The 25049-nt window shown below is 38.5% G+C and overlaps 2 protein-coding genes across 5 annotated transcripts in view; one reads left to right on the top strand and one right to left on the bottom strand.

Annotated features, from left to right (window-relative positions):
* The first annotated feature begins 482 nt into the window (after positions 1 to 482).
* On the top strand, positions 483 to 19481 carry Ccdc90b (coiled-coil domain containing 90B). The gene is made up of 9 exons (XM_059271390.1): positions 483 to 829; positions 8320 to 8439; positions 9234 to 9337; positions 12302 to 12403; positions 13481 to 13522; positions 13603 to 13674; positions 14354 to 14407; positions 16293 to 16407; positions 19057 to 19481. Exons 1-9 carry the CDS (start codon positions 730 to 732, stop codon positions 19116 to 19118), a joined length of 771 nt encoding a protein of 256 aa, XP_059127373.1. The 5' UTR covers positions 483 to 729; the 3' UTR covers positions 19119 to 19481.
* Positions 19482 to 21711: 2230 nt separating this feature from the next.
* Ankrd42 (ankyrin repeat domain 42) overlaps positions 21712 to 25049 on the bottom strand; it is a 46564-nt gene continuing 43226 nt past the window's right edge. For all 4 annotated transcript variants that reach the window (XM_059271341.1, XM_059271357.1, XM_059271367.1 and 1 more), the window contains exon 12: positions 21712 to 22120. In XM_059271341.1, the coding sequence (XP_059127324.1) occupies positions 22034 to 22120 (87 nt within the window). In that variant the 3' untranslated portion in view covers positions 21712 to 22033. The remainder of the gene's footprint in view (positions 22121 to 25049) is intronic.

Raw genomic sequence — 25049 nt, 5'->3', positions numbered from 1 at the left:
TGCAAATACTGCCAATATCTCACTCTCAGCTGGACTAGAAAATTAACTGTTTAAACACTCACATGATGGTGGTTGGTAGATAGTTGATTCTCACAAAGTTGAAATCTAAGGAAGCTACTGATAACGTCATTTTCAAGATTTTACCAAGTGGAGCAATGACTATGGTAACTGAAGTTGAAGAGGTGTAAATTATGAACATGATCTACCCAGTAAGAGAGAACTTTCGTTTCCCTGAAGAAAGGACCTAAAACAGTTGGTCCTCCAGTGCACCAGAGGGCCAAGCAGAAAGATGGGAAACTGCAAAAATGTGCTGCGGGATGGACTTCCACAAGCCTCCAGGATGAAGCTACTACGCGGTCTCCCCTTACAAAGCTCAGCAGCGAGGACTGCGAGTCCCAGGATGCTTTGCGGCTACACTGGACTCTGGAAAGCTTGCTGTAGGACTGTAGCTCACCGCCCGCAAATGGGCGCCCGAAGGAGCCGTAAAGGCGGAAAGAGCTGCGGAAAGGCGACAGGTTAAAGGAATAAGCTCTGAGTCGTTTTAGTGAAGGGTGGCTCTGTGACGAGGCCCAGACTCACGTGGGAGACCCCGTAAATAGATGTTGTTATTAAAATGACGGAAACTACATTTCCCAGCATCCTTGTGGTGCGAGAACTTCATTGTCCGAAAGCCTCTGCGAGATTAAACACGCTTTCCGCTTCCTCTTGCTGACCCGGATCTCCGAGACGATGAGGAGCCGCTGGATCTGGCGGCTCCTGCGCCCTGAAGGCGGTGGAGCCCTCTGGACTTCAACGCCCCACGGGCGTCTGTCATCCGCCCTGCGGAGAGGTGAGACGGAATCGCTCAGGGAGACGATTCGGGCGGGTCGTGTCTGCTCAGGCGTACTCGAGAGGGACACACCCCCTGCCGGGCCCCGCCCACAGGCGCAAAGCCACCCTAGAGGATCCGGGTTTGCGGGTCGCGGGTTAAACCCATGGGGTTCTAGGAGAAAGGCAGCCGGCCACCTTGGAGACGCAGTTTCTATGGATCTGGGCTTTGGAGTAAGGAGGAAGGATGCGGGCTTGCTGTTTGGTCTCATAAAGTTAATGAACTCTTAAGATAGTTTGCGAGTGTCTTGATTTCTTTTAGTTTACTGTTCAGATTTACTTATTTAGCAACTTGGAGCTCAGGGTTGTGGTAGATTGCAGCACACATTTCAAGTCAAGCGCTTTATTCTCGCCCTAATTCTCGAGTCCTTAAAAAAAAAATCACTATAGTAGGCATTTTTTAAGTTGAACCTCTGCGTTTCCAAAACTTGGGCCCCTCTGTTAGTCTGTATATTCTGAAGAGTATCTTACTTTATGCTGAGAACTATTTCCAAGGCATATATATATTTGCTTTTCAATTTTTAAAACCACCACCTCCTTCTGTTCTTCCTGGATCTATGATGATAAACTGAGCCATTCAGTACTCAAACACATCTCTCCTGCCTCCACACTTGTGTGGCTTGTTTTCTTGTTTTTGTTTTGTTTTTAACCTGTTCTTTAATTTTATTTACATCATTGACCTGCAGTCACGGCTGCCCCTGTAAGGCTGCTGTGCAACTAACCAGGATATTGACAAGTCTTTGGTTACATATTTAGGTAGTTAGTATGCATATACATTCTGATGGACTTTTCAAAAGGGGATAGATGAGGAGATAGATGCAGTGGTAAAAGCATGTACTGCACAAGCATGCTAACAGGAATTTGAATCCCCAACACCCTTCTCACAGAAGGCCCTCGCTATGGCCATCAGCCAATTCCAGCTTCAATGAAAGCTGCCCTCTCAAAAGAATTAGGTGGGGCATGACAGCAGGATACCAAAGGCCTCTGACCTGTGCACCCTCACACACAAAGGGCTAGCATTGTTTTGAGAAATAATTCAAATCTCAATTCATCTGTGTGCTTTTAGAAATTTGTATAAATAAACATTTTAAAATACACGTCATACCAAAAATATAACACCCCCAGTAAATGTTAGTATTTTAATACAGTTGTTGATTTATTCCACTTGAGTCTGGGTATTCAAGTAAATCTTAAGTCTTCCCTTAAAATTAGTGCATGGTTTGTGCCCCTGTTCAATGTAACAGGTATTTACTGCTTACTATAAATAAATAATATCAATAGCCAAGCAAATTTGAAAGCTGATCTTTATTCCATGGAAAGACATAGTTATCTAGTCCACTGCTCTTTAACGGAATAATGAATAGGAAGATGTGATTTGTCTAAATTTTCTCTTCAAAGTGCCACATTACTAGTTTGTTACTAATTTCTACACTTAAGTACATCAGAGACATTGCAGATGTTTCCTTTAAGTACAGATTCCCAAGCCTTATGGCTAGAAGTACTGAATTAGTACCCAAGGGCAGCGAGCAGGCATTTTTGTTAGTTCATTTAATTTCATTTAATTTGCCATAGATCTCCTGAAGCAACATACACAGCATGTCAGTAGGCTGTAATGTAAGAATATATGCTTTAATGGGTATTCTTTGAATTCCTATAGAGAAATAACAAGCTAGGACCAGCCAAGATGACTCAGCGAACAGAGGTACTGCTGCCCAAGCCTGATGATGAGATTTCTGTCCTGGGACTCATGAGATGGAAGAGAACTAACTCCTGAAAGTTGTCCTCTAACCTCCACACACACTGATGCATGCACACTCCCACATGCATACTCCATATACAAATACACAAATAAATAAGAAAACTAACCTATTATGTTATTGAAGTGGTTGTTATAAAGGCAGTAAATTAATAAAACTTGCAACTTAGATTTAATGAACTCTATGATTATTTTATATGGTTGTTGTTGTTGTTGTTTTTCTGAGACAGGGTTTCTCTGTGTAACTTTGGAGCCTATCCTGGAACTTGATCTGTAGACCAGGCTGGCCTCGAACTCACAGAAATCTTACTGCCTCTGCTTCCCAAGTGCTGGGATTAAAGGCATGCACCACCACCATCCAGCTTTTTATGCCTTTTTAAAAAGTAAATTCTGACCTTTTCCAGCAGAAAGGCATGTAGTACAAGATAGGCCAGAGATCTGATGTACAACTTAGTAGTTTTTTAAGTTGATAAGTCTTTTAACTTTGAATTTGTTTTTGTCACTGTAAATGAGTTTGGAAAAAAAAATCAAAATGAAGAGAAAGATATAGGGTTTTTATAGATTTTTGGATTTTGTTTAGATGTCAAATGTACTCTTAAGGAGTATTTATGAATCCAATTGCTCACGGCACAGTCAAGCCAGTCATCATGACACCTTATTAGGAACATTCAAAGGCTTCTCAGTTCTGTTCAAAGAGAAAAGAAACACACACCTTAACTCACTCAAAGTCCTGTTGCCAGAGACCTTATCAACACCCACAACAGAGACAAAGTCACATAAGAGAAATAAATGGGCATAAAAGAAATAAATGGGCAGGCAAGATGGTTTAGCAGTTCAAAACACAAGCTGCTCTTCCAGAGGACCAGAGTTCGGTTCCCAGCACCCACCTCAGGCAGCGCTTCTAACTGCCTGTAACACCAGCTCCAGGGGATCCAGTTTTGTTTTGTTTAAAAAGATTTATTTGTGTACACAGTGCTCTGCTTGCGTGCCAGAAGAGGGCACCAGATCTCATTACAAATGGTTGTGAGCCATCATGTGGTTGCTGGGAATTGAACTCAGAACCTCTAGAAGAGCAGCCAGTGCTCCTAACCTCTGAGCCTTCTCCCTAGCCCAGGATCCAGTATTTTTTTGTTTGTTTGGGTTTTTCTGTTTTTTGGTTTGGTTTGGTTTGGTTTGGTTTGGTTTTGGTTTTGGTTTTGGTTTTGGTTTTGATATGGAGTTCTCTGTGTAGCCATCCTGGCTCTCCTGGAGTTTGCTTTGTAGACCAGGCTGGCCTCGAACTCACAGAGACCTGCCTGTCTCCTCTCCGCCCTCCCATTGCTGAGATTAAAGGCATGTGCAACTACCACCACCACTGGCTCCAGCACTCTTTTGTAGCCTCCACAGGCGTGCACACAAGTAACATATGACATGTACACCAGTGGTTCTCAACCTGTGGGTCATGACCCCTTTGGGGTTCAAAGACCAACCATTGGAAAATACAGATATTTACATTACAGTTTATAGCAGTAGCAAAATTATACTTAGGAAGTAGCAATGAAAATAATTTTGTGGTTGGGGGTCACTACAACATTAGGAACTTTATTAAAGGGTCACAGCATTAGGAAGTTTGAGAACCACTGACATAGACTTACACATACATATAAGTAAAAATAATAAAAATAAATCTTAAAGAAATATCCCACATATCTTTCATTATACTTAGCCACATTATAAATAGAACCCAAGGTAGAAACGACAGTGTTGCATGCCTTGGTGAATTTTGCCTATTCTGTTTATCTTTAAGATTTCCTATCTTTAAAATCTTTAAAGATTTTATCTTTAAGATTTCCTATAACAAGTGTCATTTCCAGATAATCTTTATTCCCATAAAGGGATCAAATGTCTCTTTTTGCCCCTGTGGATATATACTGAAATCACATCATAAAAACACAACCTTAAAAGTCCAGAGCAGAAGTACACACCATACAGTCTTCTGCTCAGAAGGCTAAGATGGGATCATCTGAGCCCAGCTGTTGTTTTTAACAGAATCTCAATTGTTCGATTTACTGATAAAGACTTGAGAGCCAGATGCTGGAGTGAAAGCCTACTAGCTCAGAGAGGCAGAAATGACCTTCCTCCTACACTGATGTCCCAAAAGCCTTCTCTCTCCTATCTTCTCAAACAAAACCTCCTCAAACTCCAATGTCCCTCCCTTCTACATGCTTCTCTCTATCCATCATCCTGACTCCCTCTTATTCTCCTTTTTTTTTCTTAATAATCCTCTGTTCACTCTTGTCATCAGGTTGCTTGCTCTAACTCTTGACCTATAGTTCACTTTATTTAATCCTGTTTACACTATTCAAGCAGAAAGCTCTTAGATTAAAAGTGTGTGCTAGGGCTGAGCCACACCACAACTATAAACAGGTGTTCCCAGTAAATAACACAATCACAGTGTGTGGTTCACAGTGTGATCAAGTATCCTGCAACACATCTGAGACAAACGTGAACAAGTCTCTGACCTCAAAACATCATTCATCATTGTACATACAATGCCAAACATAGTCCCTGTTGTCCAACATGTATCTTCAGAGCACCTAAAACCGTTGGGTACTGGGAACCCAATGGAGACCAAGAACAGATGTAGCCCCTACTCTCAAGGTTTACTTTGGTGGTTAACAAAACTTTCTGTGTAAGGGGCAAATGGTAAATGTTTTAGGCTGTGTGGGCCATGTGGTTAAATATAAGTTCTCTCATTGAAGCATGAAAGCAGCCATAGATAATAATTCCAATAAAGTTTTATTTATAGAAGCAACTTTGAAGACTGGGTGTTGGTAGTCTGAGGGCAGCAGTTGACTAATGCCTGATCTAACAGGGAACTTATACATTAATAGTTGTGTGTAAATATGAAAATTGTGAGTGGTGTTATAAAAGAATATCACAAGGTACTTTTAAAACCCATTAGGAGAGATCTGACCTCAGGAATCCTTGCACACTTCCCACCAGAAAAGACGTTTGTGCAGAGCTCTGAAGAATGAATAGGAACAGGCAAAGGAGAGCTTTCAGAACACAGGCTGTGCAAATGTCCCAAGAAGGGAAAGCAAGCAGATGGCATGTTTGTAAAGTTAAAGTCTAAGAGCCAGAGCGCATAATAGGATGTTAGATTAGCTGTGCCTTGCCGAGATTTGTTGGCAATGGTAAGGTATTTCGTCTCTATCCAAAAGAACTGATTTTTGTATGAAGCATTCATTATTTATTGACTAAAATCAGGAACTGTACCAGTTTGACTACCTATGAGACCTAAGTTCTAAGATGTATACTTGCCTCTAAGCATCACTTTCCTCCATCAATAAAATGAGAATTTTAAGAATTTGGTAATGAGCATGAAAATATTGAAATGTTACATAAGTATTCCTGATTCTTCTCTAAAGTAGAATAAACTTGTAATGAGGAAGCAGTAACTAAGGTTACAAGTCATTACTCCTAATGCAGCTGTATATGGCAACTACTGAAATCTCCAGTTCTTTTATTTTTCTCTCCTACTTGGGTATGACACACAAAAGTACATTTTTAACCCTTTTCTAGGTGACACTCAGCCAAAAAAAGGCTGACTATATTAGTTTATTTAAAGCATGCTTCCACCTTTCCAGCTGCTGCTTTTATCTTTTTGGTTAAATGGAATTCAGAGGCAAGGCTTTGATTTTTTTTTTTTTAATAACACCTATTTACTGCCTTCCAGTCCACAAAATCAGTGAAGACACCAGGAATTTCTGGCTTCAGTATATATTGTTCTGTGCCTAGCACATGACATGGTGTTTAGTCTACATTCGTGGCTATTAAAATATTTAAAAAGAAATCACACATGCCCTATAAATTACTAGCATAAAGTAATGCCTGAAGTTGAAGCTGCTGTTTAAGTACCTAGATATATAAGTAGCTTGGGATAAATAAGAGACAATATAAGGTGATAGATAGAATGTGAGCTTTGTAGGCAAAAGAACCTAAACTGGAATTCTGTTACCTACCAGTGGGTCTGTAACCTAAGCAAATTCCTTTACCTTTCCTAAGCACCATATGGTTTGGTCTAGTCTGGTCTGGTTTCAGTATGTAGCCCAGGATATCATCGAATTCATGCTCCTCTTGCCTCAGTCTTCTAAGTGCTAGAATCACCATATCCAGCATGAGTACCATATCCAACATGAGTACCATATCCAGCATGAGTACCATATCCAACATGAGTACCATATCCAACATGAGTACCATATCCAGCTCTAATAAGCGTGGTTTTTTTATTTAAAAATGTGAATAATATTACTTTGCGTTGGCAGCATATAAGTTATCTGGTATAATACCTTATATTTGACTATTACACTGACAGCTATTATCTTAATGTATCATAGTATAATAATTTTATATGTGCAGAATTCATCCTGAGAGGAAATACTTTATAATAAAATTAGTAACAGAGAAAAAGACTATACTGTGTCTGAATTAAGTTTTGGGAATTTAATGGAACGGGACCAGAAGACTTCAGAAATGAATGGGCTCCTATACTGACCAGTAAATGCTCCAGGACTTAAAATCCAATTCATCAATTGTGACTCATCTGTGTATCAAAGTGTTGTTGTATGACAAAACTTTTCCTAGGGAGACACAACACACACATCTACTCACACTAGTTAGGGAGCCCATGACAGACCAAAGTACAGATAACACCAAAGTCCAACTTGGTGAACCATGAGTTTTATTGTGGTTACTTACAGGATTTGTGAAGGTTTACTTACAGGAGCAGAAATGACTCAAAGTATCAGTAGCTGTCCCACCCAGCATGGGTGACAGCTCACAAAGCTGGGAACCTGGAGCACAAGGTACAGCCTGCAGGCAGCTCAACAGGTTGAAGTCTCCTCTAGGAGTCTTCTTTCAGTTCAGTTTGTCTGAGTCTTCTTAGCAATTTGGCTTCTCCTGGAATCATCTATGCAGCTTCCTTCCATTCAAGAGGGTCTCTCAGCTTGTATTGCTTACTCTGGTGTATTGAGAGAGCTGTAGTGAATCTGGTCAGTTTTAGGGAATTCCTGAAGCTATTTTGAGTTGTTTACCTTCCTGCTTAAGGAGCTTCCCTGCAGGATGGAATGTTCCAATCTTGGAGGAAACTGCTACACAAGTGCCCTTATGAGTCCTAAACATACAGTAACAAAAAATACAGCCATGGCAGCATAGGACTTACAGTCTGAGTCAGAAAGAAAACAGCTAACATGCTAACTGTATTAGAGACGAAAACTGTAGGAAATAAATGATATGGGTACATAAGAGAACAAAGGGTATGTTAGGTAAGAACATATACATAGAAAAGTTTTGTAGCTCTGTAAGAAACTTCTGGGAACTGAAGAAAGTAGGGCAGATGCTGGTAATTAGAATAGAAGCAGTGATGTCCAAAGCAGTTAATATATGTCACATTAGAATTTAGACCAACTCTTAAAACATTTCTGAATGATGAAAGAAGAAAATGAAATGTGTTGAATGTTTGATATGTACAGAATAGCATCAGAGACTTTTCAGATGACAAGGGTTCAGGAGAATCAGTTGAAATCTCACCCAAATTAACTGATTCCTAATTAGGAAGCTAGAACTGTATTTAAATAGATGAGAAAAGCTCTTTAGAAGCCAAAGTGTGATACCACTGTAAATTATTAGAAGATAACACTGTCTTCTCTTTTCAGGTTTCTTGACCACCACAACTAAGGCAAGTTATGACAGGAGGCCAGTGGACATAACTCCTTTAGAACAAAGAAAATTAACTTTTGATACCCATGCGCTGGTGCAGGACTTGGAAATTCATGGTGAGAAACAAGTACTTGAAAGAAGAAAATTAGCAGCACTCATATAATAAATTCCCAAGTCAAGACAGTGGCACTGTTACCAACAATTTAGAGGAATTTTTGAAACAAGTGCCCACCATACACCACAATGTTTTATAGTCACTTAAAATCGTATTGTTGGGGAAAGATATATTGTAGGGAAAAAAAAGCATTGTATAAAATTATATGTACAAAATAATTCCAGTGAAGTAAAAAAGAAAAAAAACTTTTAAAGGCTAATAGTAAATTCTGGATCGAAGTATAAATGTTGAAGAATAAAAAATTAAGGAATAAAATATTTTCAGATATGGTAATATCTTACAAGTGAACAGCTGATTGACATTGCAGAAAGGTATTCAAAAACATTAAATCTGCTTACTGAAATTCTAGATAAACCTAAATGTTAAGGAGTTCTTATGAATCAAAAAAAGAAAGTTTAGTAATTTTATAGAAAAGTAGGCAAAGGCTGTATAAAAAAGCAGTACACAGAAAAATAACTAAAATGTATGTGAAGGTGCTTAACCTATCAACCAAGTAGAAATTGAGTACAAGTGAAAATAATACACTGTGTTGCCAATTATGTAAGCACTATCAAAAAAAGCCTAGAAGTGTTCAGTTTTGTTCTAGATCTAGTTATATTAGGAATTAGAGTACTTTTAGAATAAGATAGCATTGTAATTGTTTTAAGTATAATAGTTGAAGTGTTGAAAGTTTGTTAGCTGTCTCTTCTGCTAGTAATGTGATGTTTTAAATGCTGATTTTCTTGTTGTGTGCAGGATTTGACAAGCCACAAGCAGAGACAATTGTGTCAGTACTAAGTACATTATCAAATGTCAGCCTGGACACTATCTATAAGGAGATGGTAACTAAAGCTCAACAGGTAATCCGTCCATTGTTTATCACTCCTGGGAGTTTCTTTAGATCGTTTCTCCTAAAGAAGGAGGAAAGGAAGAATTTGAAAGACCTTTCATAGAGTCTGTCTCAAAACAGAAGAACTGGAGTGTCCCTAACAGTGTGATACCAAGAGTGGAATCCAGTCATCTTCCCAGTGTGAAATAAATGTGGTATTTCAATCATGAAATGGTGGTAGACTTTAGTGAAACAACTTTTCTCCCGGAAAACCCTCCAAAGTAGAAGAGTTAGCCTTTGTATATGATGACACATTTGCTGTTTTTATGTTTGTATGGTTAATCTTCAGACTCTGAAAGCTAGAAGGGAATAACATGGCTAGAAAAGACTTTATAAATTACCTGGCTAAAATGTCTAAATCTGACTGGATATGAAATTCAAAAAAAAAAAATGTAAGCTGGGTGGTGGTGGTACACGTATTTCATCCCAACACTTGGGAGACAGGGGCAGGCAGATCTCTGAGTTCGAGGCCAGCCTGGTCTACAGAGTGAATTCCAGGACAGCCAGGGCTACACAAAGAAACCCTGTTTCAGGAGAAAAAATTTCTTTTAAACATTATTTATTGAGGGTGGGGGTGCATGCCATGGCACAGGCATGGAGGTCAGAGAACATCTTGCGGGAGTCAGTTCTCTCCTTCTGCCATGAGGGTCCAAGGGTTGAACTCAGGTTGTAAAGCTTGCCAGCACACATGCTTACCTACTGAGCCATTTTGTTGACCTGTGCATGGGTTGAGTGATTTTTAAGACTTTTCATATTTCAATGATAGTGGACAAAAATAAATAAGATATTGAACTGTTTAAAAATCTGTTTTCTTCTTATAATTATTTTTTCAAATTTCTGATGGTTATTTCAAAACACAGACATAAAAATTTGGATTTCGCCGGGCGGTGGTGGCGCACGCCTTTAATCCCAGCACTCGGGAGGCAGAGCCAGGTGGATCTCTGTGAGTTCGAAGCCAGCCTGGTCTACAGAGTGAGTTCCAGGAAAGGCGCAAAGCTACACAGAGAAACCCTGTCTCGAAAAACAAAACAAAACAAAAAAAAAAAAAAAAAAATTTGGATTTCTTACATAAAATTAGAATCTGTTTCATGGAATTTAATTATTTTAAGGGTTATAGAAAATCAAAAGCTCTTAAAGATACTATAATCCTTAATTGGAAATGGAAACACTTAATCTCTTATATTTAACTTGCCTTTCAGTTTTGCATTATTTTAGCTTACCTTATTTCAGGGTCATCACAGGCTAGTAATTAAGTGAATAAAAAAAAAAAGCCATGCATTTAATTAATTCTCCCAAAGCTCTGTTCTATCTTCTGTTGATCTATCCAAAGGAGCTATTGACATTTTCAATAAAATAACTTACAATTAAATTTTATGCCTGTTTTTTATGCAATTAAAACTGTGATTTGGGGAATATTCCTGCTGCCAGAGCCACGTAATCCTACATATTAAAAGTAGCATAAGTGTAAAAATGTTAGTGTTAAACTCTCGGCTTTTTAAAGTACTGGTTTGTGACGTTAAAAATACGCTTTCATACCTCTAGGACAAAGAGAGCACAAAGATGATACGAAGGATAGAGCTAAGGTTCAGGGCCATCTGGCAATCACACTACTATATGATCACTTCAGAAAGGGCCACTGTAAGTCTGCCGAGACTGATGACTCCACAGACGTAGAACAGTCACATAAAATAGAAGTGGCTGCTTATAATGGATTACAGCTTTACATTTAACGGTTTTGATAGGCACTTGTGCTGTTTTGTAGACTTTTTGGATCTCAAGCTGTATTTCTATGAAGAATGTAGGTAGTTATTTCTGTTTTACCAATAGGGAAACCAAAGAAATAAGTAACTTGTTGAAAGTCACACAGAAATGGCAGTTTAGGTTCAGCTAGCTTTGTAAACCATTCTCTTTGTGAAATTTGACGATGTGTGCGTTGTTGACCCTTTGAAGACTAAACTGCTTAGCTTTGAGCTAACTTAGTTTCTTGACCATGTGTCTGAAGTTGCTATGCCCTCTGTTACTGAAAACTGAAGTCAGTTTTCAGTCTTTCTTACCCACACCAGGCAGTGGAGAACTGTAACTTTAGAACTGAACTGTGGCTCTTCTTACATGGACCTTCTTGACTAACAAGCCCTGGAAATATGGCCCTCTCAAGATTACACATTCTTGTTTTGAACCACCTAATTTTAAGAAGTTGAATATGCAGCCGGGCAGTGGTGGCACACGCCTTTAATCCCAGCACTCGGGAGGCAGAGCCAGGCGGATCTCTGTGAGTTCGAGGCCAGCCTGGGCTACCAAGTGAGTTCCAGGAGAGGCGCAAAGCTACACAGAGAAACCCTGTCTCGAAAAACCAAAAAAAAAAAAACCAAAAAAAAAACCCATACCTATTCGATATCTTAGTATTTTCATGTAGTAGAAAAGTCTCTCAAAATCAAAACACTGAAATATTATTAAAAAATAGAACTGAGGGGCTGGAGAGATGGCTCAGCAGTTAAGAGCACTGGCTGCTCTTCAAGAGATCCTGAGTTCAATTTCCAGCACCCACAACCATCTATAAAAGGATCTGATTCCCTACTCTGGCATACATGAAGACAGAGCACTTATATATATAAAATACATAAATTAATCTAAAAAAACTCTGAAGCACTACTTGTTCAGGAACTTACAGGAGCTACATAAGCACTTTTGTTAGGATTCTCTTCATTAAAAGACCTAGATATTTCTTTTCACTGGGAGATAAAGTTTTCTTCCCTGAATTTCCTCGTTTTTATTTTTATATTTTAGATATGTGGGTTTCATGTGTATTTTTTATGTAACCAGTAACTGTACCTGTTAGCATGTTGACATATTCTTTTAAAATTCTATAAAACAATTAAAAAATAAAAGGGTGCTACCGTTTCATACATCACTGGGTTATTTTTATTTTATTTTCTAGGAAATAACAGTGCAACAGCTAATGGCTCATTTGGATTCCATCAGAAAAGACATGGTCATCCTAGAAAAAAGTGAATTTGCAAATCTGAGAGCAGAGAATGAGGTGATAAAACTTTTAACTTACTACTAGTAATAAAAAAGTAATTGATCTCACAAGGATGCTACTTAGTAAATAGTAAGACCAAATAATACTATGTATTATAAGTTTTTAAATTAAAAATGTATAGCTTATCATGTATTGTTCCTAAAACTGAAAATACTGTGTTCTCCATTTTATTTAATGCTGTGTTGTCTTTGTCACTATGAGAAAAATGTATTTAAAATATTATTTTTAAATTCTGTTTATATGTATGTGGCTATGTGTGTGTGTGTGTGTGTGTGTGTGTGTGTTTGTGTGTGTGTGCGTGTGTGTGTGTGTGTGTGTGTGTCTGTGTGTGTGTGTGTGTCTGTGTGTGTGTGTGTGTCTGTGTGTGTGTGCGTGTGTTTGTGTGTGTGTGTGTTTGTGTGTGTGTGTGTGTGTGTGTGCAGGTGCTAGAAGAGGGCATCAGATCCTATGGAGTTGGATTAACAGGCAGTTGTGAGCAACTGGACATGATTGCTACAAACCAAAGTCAGGCCCCTACAAGAGCAGTAAGCACTCTTAACCAATGAGCCATCTCTGTAGACCCTCAAATTGTATCTTTGTAGTTAAATCAGAAATTAAGTTCTTTACTAGCTTAGCATTTAAGATTAATTTGGGGGGGGGCTTAGGATGGAAGAGGAGGGGGACTGTAGAGAGAGACATACCTTGTGGGACCTGTAGAGGCATCAAATCCCCTGAAACTGGAGTTATAGGCAGCTGGTGAGCTATGAGACATAGGTGTTGGGATCTAAACTCAGGTCCTCTGAACTAGGAGCAAGCAGTCTTAACCACTGAGCCATGTCTCCAGCCCTAGCTTAAAGATTTTAAAATTTAAAAAAGCAAATCATTTTAAAGGTAGAATCTAATACCAAAACTAAATGTTTTCTACCTAATTTGTTTAATGAACACAGTGGTCTGCTAGTTCTTTACTTTTTTAAGTCATAATTCTGTATTAAAAATCCATAGATATGCAAATTTCGCTAATCTAAGTTTTCAAACTTTTAAAGTAATTGTAGGGACTTTTGGATTGATGCTAATTGTTACCTCTTTTACACCTAGAAAATGAAAATTGAATTAGATCAAGTTAAGCAACAGCTGACTGTAAGTGAAATTTATTCCACTAATTTTAGAACAAATACCCACTACAAGATGATTTTTAAAAGTACTGATTTTCTTTAAAGCATGAAACCAGTCGAATCAGAGCAGATAATAAGTTGGATATCAACCTGGAAAGGAGCAGAGTAACAGACATGGTAATGTACTTTTTAAAAAAATTAATTGCATTTTGTTCATTTTGTGTGTGTGTGCATTTGTGTGGGCACACTGGTGAAGGTCAGAGGACTGACTTATGAGATTTAGTTTTCTCTTTCCTCCTCCGGGTCCTAGGGATAGAACTGGGTTGACAGGCTTGGTGGCAGGTGCCTTTAGCTACTGAGCTGTCATCTCACCAGCCCAGGAATGCGCTTTGGAAGATTTTTTTAAAATCATGTGTAGATGTAAGTATGTTGTGTCCCCACATGTGGCTATCTGCACATGAGTACAGATGCCCTAGGAAGCCAGAAGTGTCTGGTCCTCTGGAGCTGGAGTTATATACTGTTGTGAGCGGCATGATGTGGGTGCCAGACATCAAATTGGGGTCCTCAGGAAAAGCGGCCAATTCTCTTAACAGCTGAGCCATTTTCCCAGCCCCTCCAATAATGTGTTTTTAAATGAAATTGTTGTTATTTATTCCTTTTTAAATTATTTATAACCTTTTTTCATTGTTGTTGTTGTGACACATGCAAGGTGAGAGACAACTTTGCAGTCAGTCTGTCCTTCACCTGCTGTGGGCTCCAGGGATCCCACTTGCAGGCTTGTGCGGCAAGTGTCTTTTCCCATTGAGTCATCTTGCAGCCCCTTTTTCCTTTAACCTTCTGGCTTCATATCCTTTAGTTCACGGATCAAGAAAAACAACTTATGGAAGCGACCAATGAATTTACCAAAAAGGTAAGGTTAATACACAGAAGTTTTTCTTCCACTTAATCATGTTCCTTGCTTGTATGACCACTCTTATATGCATCACTTTGTAAGCTTGGATTAAATACCTAGCCTGTAGAATGTGATTTCATCACTGCTACAGTTTTCCAGCACTCTGGGGAAAGCTGCCCCTAGGAAGTGGGGTTCCATGAGCTGCAACCCTGGAGTAAGAATGAAAGTTTACCAGGGCTAGAGAGATGACTCAGCATACCACACTCACAGAGGACTAGAGTTTGGCTCCTAGCGCTCACAACAGGCAGCTCACAACCACCTGTACCTCCTGTTCTAAGGGATCACATGCCTGATGCCTCCAGTGCATATCCACACACAGACACACACTGTAAAATACAATAAATCTTTTTAAAATATGAACTAAGGATTAGGCATGGTGGTACATGCTTTTAATCTCACACTTGGGAGGCAGAGGTGGATCTCTGTGAGTTCGAGGCTAGCCTGGTCTCTACATAGTGAGGTCCAGGTCAACCAGAGCTACACAGTGAGACTCTGTCTTGAAAATAACATACCCCCCCCCAAAAAAAGAATTAAGTTTTTCATGACATACTAATTTATTTTTATATAGACAGTAGCTACTTTTATAAAAAAAAAAATTCACTACTGTTTAAGTAAATGTCTAGATTTAAATAAACAGATATCTTTAAAATTTTTAAATCATAGTAAATATACATGTACTTATGTCTGCTAATGCATTTAATCTGCAGGTCAGCCTCTATAATTAGTATTATTTCTACTTTAGCAGTTTGAAAAATGATACACAAAAAGGTCAAAACCACACAGCCAGTAGTTGATAGAGTTGAGATAAGAATATAGATTATAGGGGATGGAGAGATGGGTCAGTAGTTAAGAGCATTGGCTTCTCTTCCAGAAGACCTAAGTTCAATTCCAAGCACCCATATGGCAGCTCACAAGTGGCTTTAACTCCAGTTCCAGGGGATCAGACACCCTCACAAAGACATATACATGCAGGCAAACGCCAATGCACATGAAATAAAAATAAATAATTAAAAAAAAGAATACAGATTCTAATCCAGAAGATTCTAATCCAGATATGGTATGTAATCCCAGAACTCAGGACTGTCATGAGTTTGAAGCCAGGCTGGGCTATGTGATATCCTGTCTCAAATCAAGAACCCAGGCTCTAAACCCTGTACTTAGAGGTCTTGTTTACATTCTCAATAATCCTGTAATATAATCATTAAATAGTAAGTAAACTCTAGCTTTCTGATTTAGCCTCATCCTTTTCTTTAAAAGTTCTCTTGTTCAGAATTCAGTAGAAGGGAAGATCACCTGTGCTTTCAGGAATCCATTTTCATATACTTCTTGGCCAGAGAAAGTAGATAATTAAGGAAATGAGCAAATTCTCTCAGCTAATTTCTGAGTTCTGCTCCCTATATGTGCAAAGTTACCCACTAGGTATATTCCAGTTCCTTTTATATTGATCTCCATTCATACTATAACCTTGGATGATTTTTTTTTTTGGCAAAATATATTTAAAGTATGTCTTTATGTTTAAAGTGTTAATAATATTCCAAGGACTTTACACATAAAATGATAGGTCTGGGACCAACATGTTTACTTCTTAGTTTATCATATATTTAGGTCTCATATATCTTAGGAGATTTTTAGTAGACTATGCCCAGTATTGAATAATTCGAGGAAATTGTCTCCAGATATGAAATTGGAGGAATGTTTTTGTCACTTGGCAGTATTCATTTACTATCAATTCAGACTTTTTTAAATGCACTATTAGCACACAACTGAAGGTTTTAATATAAATGTTTTTGTCCATAATACATAGGGACAAAAGTAAAACTCTGTTTATTCGGATTTGCTACAGGATACCCAAACCAAAAGTATTATTTCAGAGACCAGCAATAAAATCGACACTGAAATTGCATCCTTAAAAACACTAATGGAGTCGAACAAACTTGAGACAATTCGTTATCTTGCAGGTAAGTCTGTCGGAGAAAGGAATTGCCGACAGGGAGTCTTTGGATCTGTTGGGTCCTACCTGTCAGGATAACCATGCCAGGACAGAGAACAAAGGAGCTAAAATGTTCTTTATTGCTTGATACCCTGTTCTGCTTGAAGAAGGTTCCAGTTTCAACATCGAAGTTGATTAGGCAACTGGGCAGTTCCCTTAGAGAAAAAGGTGTCTGGCTATCAAGAAAATAAACCAAAAAACAAGTGGTAAAATTGAATAAATTCCACAGTAAAAAAATTGATTATTGTAAAGATTTGAATGGTGTTAGAAAGATGACTAAAGTAGATGTAGGCTGTTAAAAACACAGCAAACAGAGAAGAGTGGAGGGTACAGAAACATCTTACCTCAAACCAACTGAGCACACAGATACCGTCCCCAAACTGGCTTGTCCCCTACTGAGCTCCACAACTTCAATCTCTCCTAAGATTTTATGGCCCCATGTGATGAGAAGAATGCATTAGTTAAGTATTACTTGTCTGTTTCCTTTTTCTTAAAAGCAATATATTTTCATTTAAATTGTCCATATAATTCAAGAGCAGTGAAAATCCCCTCGCCTTCTTTATTTACTATTAGCAGTTTATATCTTGTCTGCTATATACAAGTAATATATAGACTTGTAAAAAGGAATTACACATTATAATTAACTCTGTGTGTTTAAATGTAACTATATGTCTTAAATATATTTTAACATTACTACACATCTTTTTAATTACAAAAGATAGCATTCTGTTGTATCAAAATGTTATAATTTCCCCAACAATGTTGCTTTGAATTCTTCATCCTTAAGAGCATTGCTACTCTGAACATCCATAGATGTGCATGCTTTTCTAAGGACACACACTTCTATACCCTTGTTGCTATGCACATTTGAAAATTTGGAGTCAGAAGGTACACCTATTTTAAATGTCTGTATTAACAAAATACTATATAAAAAAAAATTCCTGATCATAGTGGTTTTCTCACCAGCCACTGCTTGTGGTGATTTGGCAAATTAGAAGATGAAGGAGCCAGCCTTCAACTCTTGTGTAGCACTTTTCTTAACTCTGAGGGCTCTGTTTTGTTTTTGGTTTTTTTTTTTATCTCTTTAACATTATATTCCTGCTTAAAATTCAGATTAAAAAAATAATTCTACAGCTAGGCTTTGAAAACCCCTATTCTAGAAAAGTCTGTAGAATTGAAGGCCTTGAGCTTAACTGTAATGCTGAGGGAAATTCCAAACAGCCATTTGGAATGTTCATTCTCTTCTAAAATCAGTCCCACAGCAACAAATCCTACCTACTATTTTCCAATATTCTCGTGAGTAGTCACCTAAAGAATACCATAGTTTAAACAACCCCTTTTACCCTCCAAGTTGAAGATGGTGACATTTTCCAAAAAGCTTCCATTCAGTAGTTTAGATCTACAAGGCAAATCTAATAGATTTAGTGGTAGCAAAAGAAATAAGCAAATTAGCAATTGTTTTAGAAAAAATTTCCTTGGGTCTGGAGAGAAGGCTCAGTGGTTAAGTGCACTGGTTGTTCTCCTAAAGGACTAGGGTTTGATTCCCAGCACCCACGTTGTGGCTCACAATCATCTATAACTCCAGTCCCAGGAGATCCAATGCCCTTTTCTGGCCTCCATAGGCACAAAGCGCACACATAGTTCACAGACATACATGTAAAATACACATACACATAAAAATAAATAAATAATAAAGATTTTTCCCGAGTCATCCTTCTTTTTTTTTTCCACTGAGGATTTAGAACCAATAATATGAGGCAATTTCTCTTTCCTCCTTCTTTAAATATGTTTTAGTACTGTTGTTACTGATAAGCATTTTAGGAATCTGCAATTACCTATTTTTAAATAAGTAGGAAGATATGGCATGAGTGGATCCATTTGTCCTAGAATACCTGAGCCATTGCTAACACAATAAGGTCCCATTTATTGAATTCACAAATACCAGGCATGGTAGGATTTGGCTGTCAATTTGGCCAAAACTTCTAGGCTTAGTCTCCCAAGTATCTGGAAATACAGGCATATACCATCTGTGCCCAGAAACTTCAACTGAGAAAACACCTCCATAAGATCAGCCTATAGGCAAGCCTGTGGGGAATTTTCTTAATTAATGATTGATTTAAAGGACTCAGCCCACTGTAGGTGGTGCCACCAGCCTCTGGACAGGCAGAAAACAGGCTGAGTATGTCAGTTAGCCATCTGGTTTCTGCTTCAGTTCCTGTCTCCATGTTCTTGCCTGGAGTTCCTGTGCTGACTTTCCTCAGTGATGGAGTGTAACCTGAGAGTTTAAGATAAAATAAACCCTTTCCTCCTCAAGCTGCTTTGTGTTTATTACAGCAATAGAAACCCTAAGACACAGTGCTAGTAACTTTGAGGTACTGCTTACATTTTCTGACAAGACACCTATATTTTTAAATTATTTTCATTTTTACCCTCTAAAATACAGGAAGCTATTGATTTAAATCTTGCTTTACAAATGCCTTTTATCCTTAGTTTAGTTTTCTAGGGAATAAAGAACATGGGATATAAATTTGATTTTGTTTCTGTTCATTTAATTATTATTTTACTACCTGAAATTAATTAAACTCTAACTTGTAACATAGTTTCTTTCTTTCCACAGCCTCCGTGTTCACTTGTTTGGCAATAGCACTGGGGTTTTATAGGTTCTGGAAGGAATATTGACACTCCTGCTGTTGGCTGCTGATCACTCCATAGAATGGATTTACTACAAATTCTCCAAAGTACTTATGGACTAAATACAAGTGTTTTGGTATTTTACTTTTATGTTGTATGACTTTATATGTTGAAAAGCTGTCTCCCAAAGCCTGGTTTGAAATGAAAGGGCATTTTGTCCTTATCCTTTTGATAACTACAGCAACAAAAACAGTTTTGCATTTGAGCTTTGTAGCTTTGTAAATGAATTAGTATTTGTTATCAGATTGCATACTTGAAGACAGTTCCATAGTCTGCATACTTACTGGATTTTACTTCCCTGCTTATTGCAGTTAGATTTTTATATAAAATAAAATGCTACAACAAAGTTAATTGGATTTTCCAAGTGACTTCCTATGTAAGTAGAGATTTTTTTGTAGTGAATAATAAATTTTAAATAATGTCTATCCCATTGCAAATGTGTTATACTTAATATGAAATCTATAGAGGTACTCTGATTATTATGTGTATCTTTTAAATTTTTCATATGTATAGCAGTTTGAGGGGTGGGTTTTTGTGTTTTGTTTCATATAGACAGATTTTTCTTTGAGCCACCAGCTCGCAAAAAATGACACAGATACTTATTAATTAATAAAAGCTCGGCCTTAGCTTAGGCTTGTTTCTAACTAGGTCTTATAACTTAAATTAAGCAATGTCTTTCCACCTATGTTATTTTTTTTTTTTTTTGTCTTGTCGAAATAGGGTATCTCTGTGTTGTTTTGGAGCCTGTCCTGGATCTTGCTCTTTAGACCAGGCTGGCCTCGAACTCACAGAGATCCGCCTGGCTCTGCCTCTCAAGTGCTGGGATTAAAGGCATGCACCACCGCCACTCAGCTATCTATACTCTTTTAAGGCTCAGAAGTCCCTCCTATCCTCTTCCATTCGGCTCTTTATTAAACCAGTCACAGTGGCACATGCAGGATGACAGCACATGGCTTGTTTTTTTCTTTCCCCTATAATCCCTTGAATTTAGAAACTTTTGTTTTTTGTTGACCAAAAAGTGGCTGTGGTTCTGATTTAGTTTCTGAACATTTCCATTCTATTCCTCTTTCTTTTCTTTTTTATTTAATTTTTTTTAATTTTTATTTTGCAATACAATTCAGTTCTACATATCAGCCATGGATTCCCTTGTTCTCCCCCCTCCCGCCCCCCTCACCTTCCCCCCAGCCCACTCCCGATTCCCACCTCCTCCAGGGCAAAGCCTTCCCTGAGGACTGAGATCAACCTGGTAGACTCAGTCCAGGTAGGTCCAGTCCCCTCCTCCCAGGCCGAGCCAAGCGATCCTGCATAGGCCCCAAGTTTCAAACAGCCGACTCATGCAATGAGCACAGGACCCGGTCCCACTGCCTGGATGCCTCCCAAACAGATCAGGCCAATCAACTGTCTCACTCACTCAGAGGGCCTGATCCAGTTGGTGACCCCTCAGCCATTGGTTCATAGTTCATGTGTTTCCATTCGTTTGGCTATTTGTCCTCTTTCTTATTATGGTGAGCCAGCAAGATATGTGGTGGCTATTTTAACCTGGTATCATCAGGAGAACCTGATTGCTGAGATCAGATCAGGCTCATCAAAAGTCTGTAAGCAAGTGTTAAAAAATGGCTTGGCTGGGATGGGGAGGAGAGCAGAGAGCAGTTGGAAAGTGCTTGCCTAGCATGCATGAATACTCTAGGTTCAATATCCAGCACAACATAAAATTGGGCATGGTAGCACATGCTTGTAAGTCTAGCACTTGGGAGTTCAAGGTCATTCTTGGTTAGCCCATTTGAGGCCAGCCAGGACTACATGAGATCCTCTTTCAAATAAAGAGACACCAAGATACCTTTTTTCTCCTATATAGTTTGGACCTTAAAATTTGGCAGGATTATTTTGAATTAAACTTGTTTTATTCTTAACTATATTCCCATAAAGCTTGCAGCAGAGAGCAAAGATGGAATTCTGAACCAGATTATCTAAGGGGGCATTCTTAGTAAAAGTATAGCATAGGTTTTTGGTTGTTTTTTTTTTAAGAGTAGATTTTCACTCATGTAAAGCTTTTGAGTGATATTTGGTAATTGTTATAAAGCTGTTCTATGTAAAAACTTACTACTTTTTAAAAAATTTTCTTCCAAGTCTAGACACTTTGTAAAACTTAAGTCATTTGAATAAATAAAATGTTTTGTTCAAGGTGGGTGAATGTGTTTAGGTGCATGCATGCATGCATGTCGTCTTCAGACAGTCACTTGGAGGCCAGCTGCCACAAATTCATAATACTCCCTCCCCAGTCTCCTAAATGCTGGATTTAGAGGTATGCACTGTAATACCTGACGAAGAACAAAACTCTTAAAACTATATGCACATTAGTAGTAGTAAATACCACTTTCTAGACAGTAAAAGAAATAACAAATTTAGCTGGGCTTGGTGGTGCACGCCTTTTTTGTAAGGCAGAGGCAAGTGGATTTCTCTTGAGTTTGAGGCCAGCCTAGTCTATAAAGAGAGTTCCAGTACAGCCAGGACTGTTACACGGAGAAACCCTGTCTTCAAAAAAAAAACAAAAAAAAAAAAAAAAAAAAAAAAAAAACCCAGAGAGAGAAAAGGAATACAACTTTATTATGAAGCCATAGTGTCATTTTAATAATGTTTATTAGCTAGAATTGGATTTCCTTTGACTATTAGATTGTACCATCTTATATTTCACAGTTTATGTGAATACTTGGAAAATTATTACTCACAAATTGTTGGCTTGCGTATATATGTGTATAAAAAGTATCCTGAGTCCATGGAATTTTTAAAATCCCTTTGATAAGACATTTTCACCTTCAGAACTGAAGGATTTCTATTGATTTACATTTATATCATGTTTAAAGTGAAGGGAAAAATCAATTGTTTATTTAACCTTATTACACTGATTAGTACCTTCTCACAAGCGTTCCCCCCGGAGACACTTTTTTTTTCACTCGATGCTTCTCTTTGGTAGACTCAGATGAGTCCTCTTCCTATGAACAAAGAAAAGGAGAGTCAAATAAAGCTTCATGCTAACATTCTTCAACAGCATCCAAAAAGGAAAAAGGAGCCATGCTAAGTATTTTCTGCTCTGATTAAATTTCCTTTAGGAATTTGTATAACCACATTCCCAGATCTAAAGGACTAGTGCTTCGTGTTGTGCTGGATCATAAGACTGGGAGACACCTTAGAAAGTCATTCAGTGCCATCTCTGCTTAATATAAACCCCAAAGGGAGCATCTTGTCACTTCTGCTTTGATCTTGACTACATTGTCTGCATACCTGTGACGCAGAATGTGGTAAAATGACTTCATTTGGAACCCTTATGGAGCCTACAGGGCCAGGATTTATACTTCTCCATTCCTGAGTTTTTGTTTGTACAGTATTCCTTTCCAACTTTTTTCATTTTCCACTTTGTCCATTGTTGTTTTATGTTTTCATCTCTTTTGGAGGCCCACCACCCAGCTCCCAAATAAATCACACATGCAGGCTTATTCTTAATTATGAATGCCCAGCCTTAGCTTGTCTTAGTTTCTTGTCAGCTTTCCTTAAATTATCCCACTATCTTTTGCCTCTGGGCTTTTCTTGTTCTCTTACTTCTGTAAATCTTACTCTTACCCGGTGGCTTGCTGCTGTAGCTAGGTGGCTGGCCCCTGGAGTCCTCCTCCTTCTCTGGCTCCTTCCTTCTTTCACTCCTCCATCTTTTTCCTTCTCTCCTCCCAGAGATTTCTCCCTCTATATCTTCTCTCTGACCGCCAGCCCCACCTATCCTTTCTCCTGCCGTGCTATTGGCCAGTTCTTTATTAGACTATCAGGTGTGTTAGAAAGGCAAAGTAACACAACTTCCAGAGTTAAACAAATGCAACATAAACAGAAGTAACACACCTTAAAATATTCTACTACAGCCCATTCTGAAACTCTCTCATCATCTTGGTATTCACATAACCTAACACACAAGAGTCAACAAGTGCTATAGGAGGAGCAAAGGCGGGGACAAGAGCACAACACATGTCACTGGATGTTGTCATTGTTGAATACTTCTAGTAAAAAAGGCTGTGCCTGCCAGTGAGCCTGGGGCAGGCTACATGCTCACGAATGGTTGGCCAACACTAAATAGGCTCCATGGTTTGGTTTTGTCTTAGTTTTTTGGTTTGGATGTTTTGTGTGTGTGTGTGTGTGTGTGTGTGTGTGTGTGTGTGTGTGTGTTTGAAATTTGTTCAGTTTATATAAAGTGGAATGGGAGTCTGGAAAGAGTAGGGGGTGGGGAGGAATATGACCAAACTACACTGCACAAAAAATTTTAAATGAATTTTAAAAAGAAAATACCTTATTTAGGCAAGACAGCTGTGAACACAGGTGTTCCTAAAACAGCCTTTCTGGCACATGTCCTTGGGAAGAGCTCATGGCTAGAGTTACTTCCGAAGGTGTTCCTGCCCATGCCATTGCTAACTCTTGAACACTAGCATGTGAACATGGAAGCTGCTACTATCCAATACAACCTGGAAAAACAAAACCGTGTTTCCATACCCTTCCCTCTGCTCTGTTTCTGACACTTAACTTGGAATCATCTGAGTCTTAAAGACAAAATGTGTCAGAATTGTCCACGAGTCCCATCAGAAAATGAGAGAGAATGGCTTACAATGGCAGTAACAGTGGTGGAAAAAGCACGCTTGGATTTGGAGCTAGGCAGATGAAATCGCAGCTATCTAACAGACTGTTGTAACTTTACAAACTGTTTTATCTGGCACTAGGTTTCTCAATTAGCATGCTAAGCAAAAAAGGCTTGACATTAAGCCCAATATATAATTAAATCATAATACCTATTATTGATGATGACCAAGATCTCAAAGTGTGTTAAACGATCTCATGAAACTTAAATTTCAGTACTGTGGGTAAAGTGGTCAACCTCACTAAAAAAGTGAGACACCCTCAAAGCAGTATAAAGTGCTTAATGGAAAGAGTATCAGTGGTTAGGAGCCTTGGGACAAAGTAACAGATGACTCCTAGGGGCTTTTATGGGGCAGATTTGATAGGGGACCTTGAGATGGAAGAACAAAGGCTTGGTGCAGGAAAGTATGTGCTAAGTTGGGAAAGTATGTGCTATGTGCTAAGTTTGAAAAGGCTCACCTACATAAGAAGTGACAAGTATAGGGCTGATAAGGTAAGTTGTCAGAATCCAAACTGAGGAATCCACTTTGTTCAAAGATTTTTAGAACAAAAAAATGACAGGAAACCAAGCTGACTGTTTTCTCAAATGTATTTGGGTAGGGAAAGACTAGATACTAAATTCTGTGCTAAGAGTTCATGTATTAGGGCAGCAACAAAAAGTAGACCATGCTGGTGAACCACAGTTTATGGTTATAGGGAAAGAAATGTAGGGAAAGCCTCAGGAGTCCAAAACTGGCCAGGTGTAGTGGTGTACACCTTTATCCCAGCACCTGGGAGACAGGGGCCAGCCTAATCTACATAATGAGTTCTGGGCCAGCCATGGCTACATAGAGAGACCTGGTCAAAATAAATAAATTAATTAAATAAATAAATAAATAAAGTAGAAAAATAGGCAATTAAGAAAATAGACCTGGGGGTGAAACTCTGGTCTTGATGTTAAGTTTGGTTTTAGACAGTTTTAAATTAGACACTGCTAGGAATTTCAGATGGAAATAGTCAGCTATTGGTCCGAACAAAGGGAGGGAGCCCTAGTGAGAGCATTATACTAAAGTACAAGTTAGTCTTTGTATACAGAAGTGGAGATAAGATCAGACCAGCCTGGGCTACCTAGTGCATGTTAGGTCTGGGGTATCATAAGACCCTCTCTCAAGAAAATTATAAGGGAGTGGGGAGGAAGGAAGACACATATATACAAGTATGTGTCACAGATAAATGGAAATTTTTTCTACATCTCATGAACTAAACTGTTAGCAG

Source organism: Peromyscus eremicus, chromosome 1, assembly GCF_949786415.1.
Source record: "Peromyscus eremicus chromosome 1, PerEre_H2_v1, whole genome shotgun sequence".
NCBI classification, from domain to species: domain Eukaryota; kingdom Metazoa; phylum Chordata; class Mammalia; order Rodentia; family Cricetidae; genus Peromyscus; species Peromyscus eremicus.
Note: the sequence above shows the minus strand (reverse complement) of the source record. Positions and strands in the feature narration are given on the sequence as shown.